This window comes from Parasteatoda tepidariorum, chromosome 4, assembly GCF_043381705.1.
Source record: "Parasteatoda tepidariorum isolate YZ-2023 chromosome 4, CAS_Ptep_4.0, whole genome shotgun sequence".
Classification (NCBI taxonomy): Eukaryota; Metazoa; Arthropoda; class Arachnida; order Araneae; family Theridiidae; genus Parasteatoda; species Parasteatoda tepidariorum.
The window spans coordinates 92,757,463-92,776,862 of NC_092207.1; the positions used below are offsets into that span (position 1 = coordinate 92,757,463).

The 19,400-nt window shown below is 26.8% G+C and overlaps 1 protein-coding gene across 1 annotated transcript in view; it reads right to left on the reverse strand.

Annotated features, from left to right (window-relative positions):
- Positions 1-19,400, reverse strand: part of LOC107455277 (teneurin-m-like) — a 445,997-nt gene that overhangs the window by 88,808 nt on the left and 337,789 nt on the right. Inside the window, exons 14-17 of the mRNA XM_016072782.3 lie at positions 14,832-15,017; positions 7,944-8,093; positions 5,672-5,882; positions 393-419 (exon numbers count right to left, since the gene is read on the reverse strand). Of these exons, the coding sequence (XP_015928268.1) occupies positions 393-419; positions 5,672-5,882; positions 7,944-8,093; positions 14,832-15,017 (574 nt within the window). The remainder of the gene's footprint in view (positions 1-392; positions 420-5,671; positions 5,883-7,943; positions 8,094-14,831; positions 15,018-19,400) is intronic.

Genomic DNA, 19,400 nt, shown 5'->3' on the forward strand with positions numbered 1-19,400 from the left:
AACACCTGTTTCGGGTGTTACAGTTGAATGAAACGAAATGAAAACACTAACTAAAGGATTTACATTTTAAGTACTAGATTTAAAATCCATCAGAACTAGAAAGTAAGATCTTTACAGCCGAAAAAACCATTTTTTAAAATAGAACATTTCTGAAATAAGATAAATTCTTTTCCTCCCCCCTCTCACAAAACATTTTTTTATTTTTATTTCTCTTGTGCATTAACGACAAGCATAAAATATTGATGAGTTTTTTGAGGCGTCTCACAGAATATACAAGATGGCGGATTTTTAAAATGCCAGGATTTTTCGAATTCAGAAATGAATAAATAAGTAAGCAGCTGCGGAAGAATTTTTATATGCGTTTTATATGAGGAACAGAAGGGCATGCTTACCTTTTTTTGTAGAGATTCCAAAACATGCTGCAAGAAATGAAAAAAAAGGGAAAATCAATTTATACAGCCGACACTCTTGATTAAATTGCTGAATAAAATATGTAGTGCATATCTATGTCTGCGATGCAGAGTACTTGCAGAAGAGCTTATGAACTAATATGAATTTTGGTTATGTGAAGCTAAGAAAATATGAAAAAAAAAATTAAGTCTTACTTTGGGGAAATATAATATACTAATTGCTTTCTGGAATTCAATATAAGAAGTAGTTTGTTGAAAAAACTACATTATGTTTGTAGTTACGTATTAATGCATCCTAACTAATAAAATTTTTAATGCACAATTTCTTTGAAAAAATATGCATAAAAAATGTGCTGTAATTTATTTATTCAAATAGTCTATATGAAATTTGTAAATATGAGCAAAAACCTGGAAGATAGCCCATAATGTGGAGGAAAGTGCGCAAATATGAAGAACATTTATTTAAGTTAAGTGACAGCATTTTAATATTTGTAGATAATTACGATAAATTTCCTTTCTTGCAATTTGTAAGCTGAGCTAGTTTTGTTTTTTGGAAGATTGTAATTAGAAAAAGCTTTAGTCCATTGATTTGCGCACAAAGAATATAAAATTAGAGTCAAACAAAACACGAGCCTTTTTTAGTATTAAGACATTTTGATTCTGTCCTCTTCATTGAATTTAAATGCTAATTTGAATAGTGATTATTACTACATTATCATTTGTAGTTATATTTTAATGTATCCTAATAGATAAAATTTTTAATGAACGAAATATTTGGAAAGATATGCATATGAAATGAGTTGTAATTAATTTATTTATATTGTCTATATAAAAAGTTATAATTATTAGCAAAACCTGTAAAATAGCCCATAAGTACGCAAATATTAAGAATATGTATTTAAGTAAAATGATAGCATTTTATTGTTATTGTAGATAATTAGTTTAAATTGTATTTTTCTGCAATCTTTAAGCTTAAACTACTTTTATGTTTTGGAAGATTGGAATTAAAAAACTTTTATCCGTTGATTCACGCAGAAGGAATATAAAATTCGAGTCAAGCAAAATGAAGTATTTTTTTGCAGTATTAAAAAATTTTGGTTTAGTAATCTTCTGCGCATTTAAAAGCCAATATGAATATCAGGTAATTATCTTTTAATATGTTGTTTTAAGTAAAAAATTAATTCAAACATTGTTGGAAAGTTTTTTAAAATAAATTTAATGCTCTAACATCTTTTGGAATAAGCGGGTAAAGATTCATGTTAAGCATAGGTAAATTATAGCATATTAAATTGTTTTATTGTTCAAAAAAATAGTCAAAAGGTTTCCCATATATAAAATTCTAGCTTTTGACACATCTGCAAACATTGAGCTGTACATCGTTAGTTTTGGCAATCGATTTGTCACGAGATTGCGAAATTTTAGATGAAACACGAACACTCTAACATCATCGAAACTTTTTTCTTAGTCGCGTGCCATCTCGGTGCATTCTTCTTCGCTATATTGACTGTTAGGCAAGTGCTACAGTTAAACACAATAACAGTCAAATCACAGTTTTCAGTTTTCACAATAACAGTCAAATTTAACAGCAAATAATAAGTAAAGACCACCCAACAGAAGACCGTATAGGTTCCTTTTCATTCACTTTATCTTTACTACCAATTTTAAATTTTTCATGGTTTTTAAAAGTGATGACATTTTATATTAATTATTCTGTAATCTACTTCTTAGAGAGGTAACTTTTATAAAATTAATAGTAATCTTTTGAAGTACGCAGTCTATATATTCAAGTAGCTGTAAGGAGTTACAAAAATATAATTAATTAAGAAAAACTCAGAATATCATTAGACTGAATTCCTTATGGTCTAATGGAAAATTACACGCTAATAACTCATCTTTTTTTTTATCAACTTTTACACATAAAATTACACGCTAATAACTCATCTTTTTTTTCATCAACTTTTAATCTTTTTTATTTAGTACTTTTACTTTTCTGTAGTTTGGTAGTGTTTAGTCACGTGCAAACGGGTGAAACCCTTATCCGCAAACTCCTTCGGGGGTAGGTCGGTTACTATTGGTCTTATGGTCTAATGGAAAATAAGATATTCGAAGTATTTTATGGCAAGGAAACTTTTCAAATGTATATGACGAACAATAAAACACAGATAAGCATTCAAACCGGGAGGCTAATTAAGTTATTATCTAACTGAACTAAAAAAAATATATCATTTTTGTGCTTGAATCTTTATGATTTGTACATTTTGTGCTTGTTTGTCGTTCTAGATAACAATGCAAGTTTTTTTTTCAGAAATAGCAAATTAACTTTGGACCGATTTTAAATCAAACAATATTTTAAAAGTATTTTGTATTAACTTTGAGTAAAAATTCAGAAATGATTTACTTTCTCCATTTTTTGAGTAGGTTGTTAATGATGCAGAAGTAAATGCAATAGAAGAAAATAAGTAAAACTTAAATAAACGGAAACATTCAATCCAAGATTGTATGCAGCATCCCCCTTCCCGCCTGAGCATCATTCGTTTGAAGGATTGTTCTGTAATTGCCCCCTTAGAACGATTCATCAAAAACGTTTCCGTTACAATTTGTTTCATTGATTATTGCTCCTTTCCAACTGACTGAATAACATTATGTGTTCTTATTTCCTTGGATAAAAAACATAAATGACACACAACAAAATTATCTTTTTTCTTTTTCGAATTTTTCCGACTTTTTACAAGTTTTATGAGATTAAATATTGACCGACTTCATGAGGACTACCATATGAAATATAATTATAATTAAAATAAATAAATAAATAAAGCATTCCAAAATAATCTGTAGCAGGGTTTCTTAAAGTTACTCTAAAAAAGATGAGTTTTTCAAAATTGAGCAAAATTCTGTCAATATAGTTTTAGCACAAATAATGTGGAATTTGAAAACCCCATGTAAGGATTATTGAGTATAGTGACCTATAAGTTGAAACACCATATACTCATTGGTCAGTAGAATGCATAGTCTCTCAGAAATCAATGTAAGATAGATTAAATACATATGTAAGAAAGATGAGACAGATTGCCGGAACGATTCGAACTAAGAACCTCCGGAATCGTATATATAGTAGAATGCTTAAAATACCAAAGTTGTACATCCCACTCCAAGGAGAGTCAGGAAGCTTTATATAGTGCCGTCACATTGACACATCCCGTCATACTATCTTCCATTTTCAATTTCACAAGGGGCTGCAATTTAGAAAATAATGTCCCAATAGCTTAGTCAGGAGATCGATAATTTTAATTTGTTTTGCTTTTTTCTCTGTATCTTTAAAACGTTAAGGTGAAAGTGTCATTGTGGCGGTTCTATATAAATTTTTCCGATTTTCCCTGGACTTTACAACTATGAGTGTTAGAGCATCTTACTAAGAACCTGGAGGTCCTTTGTGCGAATCCTACCGGCAGCCATAGAACATCTTTTTCTCACATTTCTCCCTTCACATCACTTTTGAGACGACGCATTATCTCAAAAATAAGTATACACGGATTCAATTTTAATGTCAAAATACTCAGCGATAGATAAATGTTATTTTCCAATTCGACTATATTCGTTTCGACGATATTTTGATAAACTTTTGGGTAATTAGAGATTGATGTATATAAAATAAAAAAAAAACATAAAATTATTATCAACAGAAAAAATAATTGCTGAAAAATAATGTAAAAGGTTCAAATAATGTTTACATATTTGGATATTTTTATTGCTTTGATGTTGAAAGTTTTTCAGTAAAATTTATTGGAACTTAAATTAAGAATTTAAATAAAGTTGAATTTAAGTATTTGAGGATTTGATTTACAATCTTCTGCTTTTATTATCGATCCTTCGCTTTTTCCTTAATCGTTTCCACTATCCAAAGCAAATGTTTTATATAAATGTCTCACATTTCCAATCCATATTTAATGATTTGGAAAAATATGGCATATATATATATATATATATATATAATATATTTTATGGCAAGGAAACTTTTCAAATGTATATGACGAACAATAAAACACAGATAAGCATTCAAACCGGGAGGCTAATTAAGTTATTATCTAACTGAACTAAAAAAAATATATCATTTTTGTGCTTGAATCTTTATGATTTGTACATTTTGNTATATATATATATATATATATATATATATGATTGTAGACCTATAAATAATCTCTTTGGATCTAGCGTGCTCAGTTTAGGAACACTTAGTAAAAATATTATAAAGTTGTAAGAATATAATTATTTTTTTCTGAGCATTAACTTTTTTGGAAACCACTCTTCTTTAAACAACACAGGGCTGAAATATATCACTTCATTTAGAATGAGGAATAAACTTTTTTGCAGGTGCTGATGTTGCAGGTGCTGGCCAAAATCTTCATCCAAAATTTTTTGTTCTTAATGTGTAAAATAGTTGGATAACTTTAAAGACACTTAAATTTTTTGTAGAAGTTTTTGCATCAAATTTAATGATAAATTCAATTTAAAAAATAATGAGACCTTTCTGTGATAAAACATTTACATACAAATATTTTCTTCATAAGCATTTCTGCTACATTTAAATATTGCAATAAAATTTTACACTTATAGAATAGATTACATTTATCATTTAAAAATCTCATTCCAGTTTTTGTATAATAATACAAAGCTATCCATAATTCTCCATTTGGTTTCAGAAGGCTCTAGTGAAAAAAAAATGGAGAAGAAAAATAATATTTCTCATAATACAGAAACATTTCAAGTTTGTTTACAAGGTTTCTATTTATGGACACTAGCTAATACGGCATAGATAAAAGCGATAATCCAGTTTCTGTCAGATTCTATTCAAAATGAAACTGTAATCAATATTGACAACAGTCACCTTTTCAAAAAGTTCTTCTAAATAACGTGGAAAAAGTGTGAATTAGGTTCACGTGCGAAAGTCATACAGTGATTTACCCGTTGACTACCCGGACATTGGCTAAAATTGTAAGTCGTCTACAGAAGCTTACCCCATTTAACGGTAAAGTCTCGACTAGTGTGATGCGTCCGTTGGATGAGTGTTGCTATCTTAAGCTAAACTTGAAATGTTTCTGTATTTATTTAAAACTTTATTTTTGCTATATTCGTTTTAATATTTTACTTTGGGCTTCTGAAACCCGAGAAAAAATTCTGAATAACTCTTTATTTAAGTGTTGCAATTTTGAAATACAGTATGATTTGGCTAAGGTAGCTATTTTCAAACTTGTTTAACGCTGTACCTGCCATTGATAGCAATCTTCCTGGATGCACCACTTCTCAATGATTCTTCTTCAATCAAAAATTGCATTCTTTCGAAAAACGAAGCTGTGATGGCGGGTGGTTGCTTCCTTAGTAAGATGTCCAGTGGGTCAGCAGCTTTATTGCAAAGACTGTGATTTTTACATTTCTCTACCAGACAGCACTCACTGTCTGCACAATCTACCAGACCATCTACGAGAAAAAAAATAGGTAGCATTAATTTTACATGAATTTACGCATAAAAAATTAGGTTAATTAAAATTTAACGTTTTAATATCAAAATTATGTAACATTAAAGTTTAAAAATATTGCGAAACATGTTTAGTTGTTAAATAATTTTAATATTTTATTTTTGAAAAAAAAAGTTTTGTTTAGGAAATGTTTGGTAAACTAGATAAGTTTTTTTTCTTCATACTTTTTTAAATAAATACCTATATTGAAAAATGATCCATGGTGGATGTCACAAGACATTTTGTGCTTCAGAGTGCAATATAGAATACTGGTCAAATAGTTGATACTTTTAATTTTTTCAAGGAGAGTTTATAGTTAGACTCTATAATTTACCTCAACATTTTAAAAAACAATTAGAAACTAAAAAAAAAACAATTAAAAAAATAAATTGGAAAGGGCAATTGCTCCCAAGGACTAAGTTTTGAGGATCTCTATGGTTTCGTTATATACCATGAAACAAAACAAATAGTTTCAGATGCAAAAGCAGAATGAAGTGGCATTTAGATGAACACATTTTTGAAAAAAATCTGAAATTTAAAACTTACGAAAATATATTCTATAAAAAATGAATAAGGGGAAAGATAAATAAAGAAGTCTCATGCCAACTCTACCTCAAAAGTGAAAAAGACTAGGTATTTGAACGATAACAAAATAATTTATAATTACGTTTTACAATGAACACTCTATAATTCACTAATTACAATGAATTTTTCTGTATTAAGAAAAAATAATTACATTTAATTTAAAAGGATGCTACGAATATGAAGTCTTTTCCCAATTTTTATTTAAAAATGCAATCTCTTCGTAACTGTGCTCTATGTCGGAAATATTTCTTAGATTTCTTTTTATTTTACTTCCCTCTGTCTCATACCATAGAACATCTTTTAAGCATTGTTAGTACGTTATCATATTATATTTAAAGTCTAAAATCAGCTTACCAAAAAAAAATATTCTTTCACATTTTTTTTAAATAGAACTTGTAGCAATATTAAATTTAGAAATTTTTATTTTTTTAATTATTCTTCGTTTAATCTCTATGCTATAGAAAATCTTTTTCCGCATAAATAGATTATTATTAATAAAGTATACTACATTTCAGCTCAATTCACTGTTATATTCAGCATTTCGTTTAAAAAAAACAATATTTTTAAAAATGGCTCAACTATTTTTAAAAATGACTTAAATATTTTTACAATGCTGAACTTTAGCAAACAATAATTCACTTTATGACTTCAATAAAAGTAATTTTTTTTATTTATTTTAATAAGGCGTAGTTTGTTAAATATGTGAAAAATATATATAGTTTGATATAATGAAAAGAAAAAGGTTGAATAGTAAAATTTTGTTAGTCTTTTATGAATATGATATTTTGCATGCATGTACAATATGATGAAATGGTTAGAGTTGACTCTAAATGCTCTAATGCAAATGCTCGAAATGCAAATCATGACTCTAAATGTAAATACTTATAAAAATTAAATAATGGTTCGCATATAAAATAATCTAAACAGGTGTTTGTTATTATAACAATATGTAAGCTTTTCAAATCTACCATTTTAGTTTAACATTCTGCAATATACTTAACATGAATGACTAATACATTGAATTATGCAACAATTTATTATACGAACGTGTTATTAATTTAAATAATCACTTGACTATTTCTTATGTTAATAATTACATGCATTTAATGTATTAATAAATATTTATTTTATTTTTTTCAAGAATTTTTGTCGTATAGAAGTCATTTATTTATTCACAATATTAAATTTTTAGATTAGTTTCAGGAAAAAAAATTTCCAATTATATTAAAATTAATTTATATTATTAAATTGATTTTTTTTTATGTTATGAATGTTAAGAAATGACTCTAAATGCAAATACTAATAAAATATTTATGCTGGAAATATCTTATGTTTCAAATTAATCATTTTTTTAAAAAGTATAATAATATGCTATTGTTTTGTAACCACCAGGTTTATCATATCAAAAGCAGCCTATGTAAAGCATATTAGAACAAACCATTGTCGTTGTCGACATTGTCATCACATTTCTTTTCGAGTGCTATAGAACAGTCGGGACCATCCCAATGTTGATCACAGAAGCACATCCATTCTTCATCTTCTCCTATAATGCATTCACCGTGGTTGTTGCAATTTTTAGGACATCCCTCTGAAAAAGAAAAGAGTTTCTTGAGATTGAAGAGGTTATTGAGATTGATTTGTTTCAAAAATTACAATTGTCTATTTTTGTAAATTATGCGTGCAATTTTGATTATAGTAGATAAATTTCTTTAAAAATTATTTTTGAATATGCATAATTGAATCCGTTTAATTATAAAAATATTAAAAAAATTTTAAAATTAAAAAAATAAATTAAAAAAATTAAATAATTAAATTTTTAAAAAAATTAAAAATAAATAAATAATTTAAAAATCATTGAATCGCGTAAAATACAAATAATCTTTGAATCATCTATTATTAAATTTTGTATATGTACTCCTAAACATTGCAAACATACACATTCTTGTACTGATATTTTTGATAAACAATAAAATACTGTTTTATAATTTACACTTAGTTGCATTTTATAAAGGTTTTATAGAGATAAAAATAGATCTCTTGCTCCTAAGTAAATTGCAGCAAGCCAGATATTTCCTTCAAAATGCGGTTTTTCAATATTTTTTCAGTTCGTTGCTCACTTTATACCACTTGGCATTAAATTAATCATTATAAGTTGAAACAAATTTCAATCATTTAATCATTGTCCGAAAATTGCAAGAAAATTTTTTCCTAATTTCGAAGCATAAATACCACGCATTGATATTATTTATTGCATATTAATATTATTTATAGTTACTTCTCATTAATATTATTTATTGCACGCAATATTAAAAGATTACTTATCATTCAATATTCAAACAAATGATTAAAATAAACCATTTTCATACTTTCAAAACATAGAATAGATTCACCTTTATTTGCATTCAACAACCAAAATCTAAATTTAATTCCTTACTTGTCAATTGACAATTATTTATTAATTTGTGAAATTACTTTTATGTTATTTATTTCAATATTCAATTTAAAAAATTTATTTATCTTTTGAGAAAATATTTTATAGTAGTTTTTATTTTTGTATCAATATTTTAAGTATTCTTCTAAATCTCGATTTTTACCTTTTCCTTTGAAAAAAAAAGTCTCATTCTAAAAGTTTTTGGTTGTAATAGTTGTAATAGTTACAAAAATAGTTTTGGGGAACACATCTTTCACGCTGAATAACAAAATAAAATTAAATCTTCAACATATTGTATAAGGAATTCAAAACCATTTTGTAAATTTATGATATACATAAAAAGTGTCTCTAGAAAAAGGCCTTAAATATACTCTAACATTTTTCCAGAGATGAATATTTGATGGTTATGACTTTTAACGTACTAGTATATGACTTCCGCTCTAAACTCAACATAAACTTCTTTTTGTCGACAAATCTATATTCTGCTCTTTAACATTTACTGAATGTTGAATGGGAAATCTATTATTGCCTTGACATTTAAAATGACAGACTAACTATTCCACAATCATTATTCAAAATGGTGTTTGGTTTAATAAATGGTGTTTTTTAGTACAAAATTCTTGCTTCTATATTATAAAAAATCATTTATAAGAAAAAAAATAATTGGTTTTCTATTAAAAATACTCTTTATTAATTCATTTTTAAACCTAAGCAATTTAGTTCAATTTTAAAACTAAGCAATAGCTGATAAAAATAAAAAACAGATAATTGTACTGTCATATAATCAAATGATTCACGTCAAAACTTTTGCTTTAAATGATGTCAATATAATCATCAAAATTAAAAAAAGGTTAAATTTGTTCCGTATATGAATAAAGCTAAATCAAAGTGGAAAAAGAACAAATAATATTTATAAAGAAATAATTGGCATATAATACTAACATATATAGGATTATATACGGTAGTAGTAAATAGAAGATTTTAATACTTTATACAGTGAACGGATTTATGGATTTTTGAATTTGGATTCAGATCTGTGTTTTGCTGTTTAACATTTACTGAATGCTGAATGGGAAATCTGTTATTGCTCTGACATTTAAAATGTCAGGCTAACTATTCTTAAATTATTGTTCAAAATGGTATTTAGTTTCATAAATGGTGTTTTTTTGTTCATATTAAGAGTTTTTAGATTTTTTGTTGTTGTGCATTGAGATTTAAAATTTTCCAGAAGGGAATCATTCGTGAAGAAAAAAAATGTTTCTTTTAAAAGAAAAAAAATCTTTATCTGTTAAATTTATTTTAGAACCTGATCAATATTTGATAATAATATATAGCAGATAAACGTGTTATTATATAATAAATGGATTCATGTGAAAATGTTTATTTTAGATGAAGTCAATACATTTATAAAATTAAAAAAGCGTTATCTTTGTACCATATATGAATAAATCTAAACCGGCGTAGAAAGAGGGCAAAAAATATTTATAAAGAAATAACTGGCATATAATATTAATAACCCATGTCTGCTTAGTGCTATTGTAGATAGCCGTAAATCGAAGCTAATAGTAGGGGAGAGTGGGGTCAATTGTAACATTTTTTACTTAACTATTTTTAACTAACAAAAAATCCAATATATTATCAGTATTAATTGACAGACGAGTAAAGTAGACTATTCTCTACTAGAAAAAAAAATAAATACCTTATTTTAAATGTTATTATATTAGTAATTAACAATTTTCGACAGTCGTGCACTTGTTACAATTGTCCCCACTTACGGGGTCAATTGTAACAGTTCATAAATTCAACTAAAACATAGTTAATTATACATATTATCATAGTTGTGATATATTTTTTTATTGATCAAAATAGTAGTGATATTTTAGGAGTAAAAATAATAAAGAGCAGAGACCTAAAGGGTTAAACTTTTAACTTTAAGGGGTTAAAAATTTTAATGTATGCTGTGAAAGGTGACAAATAAAACAATGCACATGCAACATAATATAAATGATATAGGAAACTATTGGTGGTTCTTAAAGAGTTAAGTAATGGTTTGTAAGCATAAGATTATTTATTTTCAGCTGTTACAATCGTCCCTTTACTTATTGTTACAATTGTCCCCAAGACGCCATTTCAGCTTCATTTGTTAAAAACAATGCTAGTTAATTAACTAAACTAATCTTTATTTCTGAAATGTTAATTAAGGTGTCCACTTACATATTCGGTTAATAATTTTTATTTATTTGAACAAAATTACTTTGTTGCAATATAATATTCTAATACCAAAAAAATTACTTGCGTAGCGTGAAAATATCTTTTGTGATGTAACTCTTTCAAAAGTACCTAGAAATGGTTGCCAGCAGGGGTGTACATGTAGATTTATTAAATACACCTTGTGCGCCACCTAAGAACCAAATCTAAAACCCGACACTCGAAATTTTTGCTCTGTTACAATCGTACCCTGTTACAATTGACCCCACTCTCCCCTACTATTATATAGTGAACAGATTTATTTAATAATATTTTGCTTTTGATAAAGTCAATAAAATTATCAGAAATAAGAAAACATTAACTTTGCTGTATATAAATAAAGCTAAGAGTCACAGAAGGAAGCGCACAATCGTTTTGGTACTGTAATAAAGCACTACTTCAGTATCAAAACAAAAAAAGGAAGAAGGAAACATAGAGATGCAGAAGAATTTTTCAAACAAGTTATACAACAAGGTATGCAGGGTATTCATCAATAGGATAGGAAAACAATATAGGTAGATAACTTCAAAGGCAATGATAATATTGGGGATGTAGAGTAAAAATCTCAGATCTATCTCGTTTTATGCATGTGTTAATACAAATTAATCTTAAGAAAAAAATTATACACTTTGAAAGAATGCTGCATTTTGAGAAAGATTGCTTTTGCCTGACAAAAAAAGTTTGTAAAATTCTTCGAATTAACCTTTTGCATTATTTTTTAATGAATAGAATATTAATTTGAGTTTTAAATATTACTGAGAGAAACAAAATGGTTTCTGAAAATTAGTTAGAGAGCGACAAATTGTTATAATTTAAACCATGATAATCTTAAAAATAAACTTTTAGTCTATCAGAATTGAAGACGAATTTTAAATTTGGCAAAATTGATTTGTACTTAATTACTTATATGCGAAGATTTTAATCTAATTTAATTTGTACGCTCACCGTAAGAGATAATTAAGGAAAGCTATTGCAGGACTAAATGTAGAAGTCATTGAATTTTAATATATGTTAGGTTTTGTGTTAATTTATTTCTTCTATTACAACTTATTTACCATATACTAATCAGACTGATTTAATTAAACTTAACTATAGATTAGAATTTAAGAACTATTCATTATATTTGTTCAGATAACCATCGGTATAGTTCAAAGTAGTTAGTCAAAGTTCTTGTAGTTAGCGAGTTTCAGTTTATTTAAGCTAAAAGTAGGCTAAGTTTCGAAATAGTACACTGAATAAAGCTTGGTGATAGGAAATGAGATGAAGAATATATTTTGAGCACTTTATTTGAGAATCAGATTTTGAAATTTATATTTTAAAGCAATATTAAAACTTTATGTACGAATGAATGCGGTTGGTGAGACAGACTGCTTTTTAAATATGTATATTTTTGAAACTATTTCAAATATTATACTTAAGGGTACATGAAGTTAAATAAGAGTAACGCAGGCATTTTTTTTAATAACAAATGTTCAATGTGTCATGCTTTTCTTACACGACGAGCATTCAATGTGTAATAAAACGTCAATTGTGTGTTGATTCCACTTTTTCTTTTAGTTTCAAATTGTGAATGGTCCCTACAACTGCATAAATGAGTTCTTTTTTTTCTTGTTGTGTTTTTCCCATCTGTGTTAAAAAGCAGTAGCGGCAAATTAATTAGGGTAAATTTCTGGGCACCTGCATTCACGATACACTATTTTCGAGCCCTCTATGCTTAAAGCACTGAAAGAACACTCATGCAGCACTAGGAACGATTTGCAACGTGAAACTACAATATGTATGAAACGGACCTGATTACACATTAGATGTTTGCCGGTTAACAATAGTAGAAGAAAGTTTGTATCTAGAAAAATGCATAGTTTATTTCCCCTTGATTATGTGCTTTACATAATATTGTGGGGCATTTTCGATATCATAATGTCTTGGAATATGTTAATAAGCGTGTGTTAAAATATAACATGCCTTTCGTTCGATATCTTTAATACATGTATCGATAATAGTATCTGCGAAATGTGTTCGAAAATATAATTTGAGTTAAGAAAATATAAATATTTTGAATTCTAGTAATTTATTTGGGATCACTGAGTACCGTGTTTTTCGATCGAATTCATATTTATATGTATCATACAATATAGTTTGTTGCTAAAAGTCTGGATGATGTCACGATTTTTATATATTTCAAATTTTTTTTATTTTTCCTAATTAAGTCTTCAGGACTAAATGTCAATGTTTATGAATGCTATCTTCATGATTGGTTTTCAGTTTATTTTAACAATTTCATGATTGCTTCTGATTGTGAGTAAGCACACAAAACTAGAGTCAACAACTGGTAGTGTTGTTCTCTTATCAATGACAGTTCAATTTAAAGACTCACTGTAATTATGTAACAATAAAAGTGACTAACTTAAAATGTAGAAAATCAGTGTATTCTTATCTTGCAATCACGAAACTATCTTAAAAATGCCATTTCTTTGAATAAATGTTTCAATATTTTTAATTACGTTTTAAATGCACACTTAACTTACTGAAGCTTGAATTTAAAATTTCAGATGAAATTTCCAACATTGTAAAAAGAAATTAAAATTAAGAACGTTTAATTGGAACACATAGAGACTGCATCCTTCTGTGCAATTCCCTCCACCACCCTTGGAACTGCGTTTCATTAATCATTTCTCCAAAAAGCAAAAGTCATTTGTTAATAAATTATAGAATAATTATAATTTTATGGTGGAATATTTTTTTGCTCTATTAATAGTAACAATATGAATGATTTTCTGGACTTGAAAACTAATCAACTGTACTTGAAAAAAAGATTAAACTCAGCAAAGAAATCTGTGACGCAATACAAAAAAATAAACGAGAAGTAATTTTATTTATCAACAACGATATAAAAAAATAATCTTGCGCCATTATATCAATTCAAATAGGAAACTGTTTTGATCTTTATTTAATTCCAGATTTAAGTTTTCAGAGCTTTTAAAAACTTCAATTTTGTAGTTGTTTTTGACATCTAATTTTTATACACTATCAAATTTCAACTAGTGTAAATATTATCAGTTTAATCAAGTTTAAATCGTTATGTGTACATTTCGATGTCATATGTTTTATTTTTCAGTTAAACGTTTACAAATTATACTCAATTTTTGAAAGTCACTGCATATTCATATTCTTAAAAGTGATTATTATTCGATCTTGAATTCATTCTTGAATGAAATTTTCAGAGCTCTTAAAAACTTTAATTTTGTAGTTGCTTTTGACATCCAATCTTTATACACTATCAAATCACAACTGGCGTAAATATTACCAGTTTAATCATATTTATATCATTGTGTGTACATTTTGATGTCATATTTTTCGTCTTTCAGTTAAACGCTTACAAATTATACTCAGTTTTTAAAGCCCACAGCATACTGATATTTTAAAAAGTGATTACTATTTGTTATTAGATATTGCATTTAAAGCATTATTTAATAATGAGTCAGCCACGTAGGCGTTCTGTCTAAGTTCTTTATCTAACGAAAGTGTGCAAGTCATTGCTCCTTAGAGAACGTGATGAAACCACCCTAACTTAATATTTATCTCAACAATTGCAGGCCTGGACGAAACGTGCTTTGGAGCAAAATAAAATATTCATCGTTTGGTGCTTACCCAAAGTACAATGCTTTCCATTCCAGCCTTGTATACAGAGGCACGTTCCATTCCGGCACTGACCGTTGTCCTTGCAACGTGGATCACAGAGTTTCTCATCACATTTTGCTCCTGACCAACCATCTAAGCATATGCACTGACCATTTTCGCAATGCCCTTGGAAACCACAATCCAAATCGCATTTCTCTAAAATAATAATAAGAAGTTAGGTTAATTAATAATTGTGATCGAATTTTGTTTTATTTTGCTTATAGTTTAAAAATTTAAAAAACATTTGATATTTTTGTTAACTATATTAAAATATAATACTTTTAATATTTATATTTCAATTTAGTTATTAAAATAATATTTTATATAATATTTTTATTCTTCCCAAAAATATTTTTACAATTTTACATTATATATAGTATATTTTTAATAAATAATATATTTAATATTATAATATTGCTTTTGTTTTAATATTTAATTTTAATAACTAATATTTAATAACTAATTATTTTCTTAAATAAAAAAAATTGAAGTGAAGATTGAAGTGATAAAAATATATGTACATTAATAAACAGAAGAAACTTCTCGCAATTAGTCACAAAAACATTTTGTACTTCTTCTTTTGTTTTTGTTGTTTTATTTGTATTTCGTTTTATTAATAACAAGTTGGATTAAAATATGCTCATCAAAAAGCTATAAAAATCTAGAAAAAAGTGCAAGAAAGAAGTGCAAGAAGTTTATTCGATAACTAAGATTTAAGATTTATGCAATACAATATATTATTTTTAAAAATTTTCAGAGGCATTAACTTTTTTAAGAAATTAATAGAATAGCTGAAAAAATGGATCATAAATTATTTGTACAATTTTTAATTAGATATATAATGTGCTGTAAAATACACTACGAAAAAAGTATGGCCAAAACTACCAGAATATGGTGAAATGTACAGTTTTTTCAATTCTATGAGAACACCAAAAAAGCTCGATAATTTTTACTAAAGAGCATATAGTCATCATAAACCGTTTCCATATAAATAGATTTTTTTTCTCTGTGTGTAATTTCTATTTAAAATTATTTAACATGTAATATGGTTTTATTAACTAGATTCTTATAGCTATTATTTTTTCTATTTTTGTTTCAATAACTAGATAAAACCTATAGCAAAAAAATCAAGTACAGTAACGTCGGTAACCAAAAGTTGGTATTCTTACTAATATATAACGTTGGTATTCGTAAAGCTGGTTTTTTCCTAATTATAATCGATTTATAATTACTGAATTATAAACAATCTGACATTAATTTAAAATTCTTTTGATTCTTGATGTCTACTTAAAAAGATTCAAATAAATGTTCTAAAAAATTATTCAGCATTTTTTATTAAAATACGATATAAAATATATTTTTACTGAATATTTGTTCAACGGAGTCGTATTTTTGATATCTGAAGTAGAAGAGGCGGGTGTATAAAAGTTGAAAAGGGAATTTGAATTTGAAATATAATAGCTTATTCAAGCTAACTTTCATAAAGCATGGGTGTTATTCCTTCTTTTTTTTTGAGTCTTGCTTACCTCATTTCTGCAATTAGTTTTGAGAATTTATGTGGTTTTACAATTATTAAACTGCTTCAAAAATTATTAAAAATCTTAGGGAGATATTTATAAATTTTAAACGGAAGTATTATATCTTATTTATAATTAAAATGAAACATTTTCATTACAGAGTTTTAATGATCTTAACAAGAAGAAATCTAGCGTATTTCAATCCTTTTTAAAATGTTAAAACTAGATCAAAAATATGAATTATTTAGTTATTTTTAATCAATTTAAGCATAAAAGAATGAATAAATACCTGTCAAAATATATTTTTTTATGATAAATTAAAAAAACAATCTTTAAAGACTTTTGTAAAGGTTTATGTTCTAGTTTATAGTTCTCATTAAAAAATAATTGCGTGTTCCTTAGTATAAAATATGTTTTATTCATGTTACAAAATTAGCTCAATGATCAACGTACCTCAGTGAATATCTACTTGACTAAATTTGGATTTCTGAAATTTTCTGAAACCATGCATTTATTTCGTTTATAATTACGCTTTTATAACGTGCCTCTATAAATTTATAGAATTTAAAATCAACGATGATTGAAATGAAAAAAATAATTTATGTACTGATAAGTTAAGTGAATGTAGAAATAGGACTAATTCGTCTTGATTTAGATTTAGATTAAAATCAACGATGATTGAAATGAAAAAAAAAATATGTACTGATAAGTTAAGTTAATGTAGAAATAGGACTAATTCGTCTTGATTTAGATTATTGAAGCTGGCAAAATTTGGCTATAGGGAAAGAATTAATTTCCCAATAGATAAGTTCTCAACGGATTCAACACAGTTTTGTCTGCGAAGTGACACAGTTTGCGAAGGGAGTGACGATAATCTGAGAAGGACAGCTTACAAGGAACCAGTAACTCAGCTATCATCAAATTCTTATAATTACTAAATTTGAAAAAATAAAGAATTTTAGTGATCATTTATAAATTTCAGTTGGAATTATACTTTATAGTCTGACCTCGTATTTGAATTAATTGTGTTGAAAGATGTAGAGCTAAAAAAATTATAAAGGGTTTGAATAAAAAGCAATCAAAGGCAGGGAAATTGTTTTTCTCTATTTGTATATTTTTGAGCAAACCTCTCAAGTTTAAATTATTGTTTAGATTTTCAGTATTTTACTTAAAATTACGCTACGGGGTAAAATATCAAGTTAATAAATTAATAAATAAAAATTTTTCCAATAAACCAAAATAAATTTTTTATAATTAACTGTTATTCGCAAAGAGCATTTATAAATCTTTTATTTTTTCAAAAGATTTATTCTAAAGCTGTACAAATTAATATGAATCTTAAATGCGTTACGCAGTTTCTACTCTAACTAACAAAACATAGTTAATTCCCTTTCTGGTTTGATTTAGATTACTGAAGCTGTCGCAATTCGGTTAAAGTGAAAGAATTAATCTCCCAAGAGATAAGTTCTCAACGGATTCAACGCAGTTTTGTCTGAGAAGCGAGTGACGATAATCTGAGAGGGGGAATTTGTTAAATAAGCAGCTTACAAGGAACCAATAACTCAGCTATCGTCAAGCTCTTATAATTACTAAATCTGAAAGAATAGAGGATTTTAGTGACCGTCTGGTAATTTCAATTGGAATTAAACATGAGAGTCTTATCTCGTATTTAAATTAATTGTGTTGTAAGCTCTGAAGTAAAGAAAAAAAAATCAAGCATTTATAAAATGTTTGAATAAACATTTATTATAAAAACAATTTTTAGTTTGATTTCATTTGTAAACGGAGAAAAAAATGTTTTTTTTTTGTAATATTATCAAACATGGTAATGGCATCTCTAGTTAAAATAGAAACATAATTCTGGTTCTTAAAAGCAAAATGTTCAGTAATTAAACATTAAGTTCAGTAATATTTCTGTTCTTATGTTAGCGGTGTACCAAAAATTCTATTTTTCAAAATTGTACTTTTTATTACCCTACTTTTATAAAAAAAAAACTGAAAAGTAAATTTAACCGAATAAATGGATTTTTTGACATGCTCTACATGAAAAATGATTAAATTTTATCACATATTATAATATAACATATAATGTTAATTTTACCAAAATCATCACCAAAACGCTCCGGTGGAAATACCAAGCTCTATGATATTCCCATAGAGCCAAATACAGATGAATTTTACCATATTCGAGTAGTTTTGATCATAATTTTTTTCTCAGTGCATATTTTTGATCAAATTTTTCAAGTTAAAAATAATTTTCCGATTTTCAATGGTCAATTCAAAATTATGGTGTAAGAGAAAAATATATAATAAAAATTTGCGCTACTTAATTAAGTAAAATATTCAATTTATTGATTAGTAATATGGTGAAAATATTTAGTCAAAATAAAATATTGTGAAAAATTTTATAAAATGAAATTTGTATTCAGAAACTGGAAACTAAAATTGCTCAAATAGTAAAATTGTATTCCATGACCTTGTGAACTAGAAAAACTGGGTGATTCCCTCCGAAACATTCAATCCGTTTGCCTACCTCGGGTTCATAAAGCCTGCCAAATGATATTAATGGAATAAACGCAAAGTTTGAAGTGTTTACGACGTCTCTATGCTACAGTTTTTGATCTCTTAAGCTCCATTATTTGGAAGGATCTAAGTAAAAGTACCAGGTATTTTGAGTTTGGTGCAGTATAGCCTCTTCTGGATCATACGCCATATAAAATAACATTGAATTCGATCTATTTTAAGCATTAAAATTTTCAGTACAAAATATCTGTTTTTATTATTGCTTTTATTAATTTATAGTAGTTAAAATGCTAAAAAACGTTATTGTGTCCACAAACTTCATTTTGTTTATCGTGTATATATTTCCTCCATTAGATTTTAATTCTTTCCTTCAGAGTATTTATTGTTTTGAAAAAACAATCACCTTCGATAGATGACTTTATATACGTCCTACAACATTTCATTGTTTCTATACTAATGTGTATAAAAAGTTTTTGAAACAATTTTTCCTCCGATATTT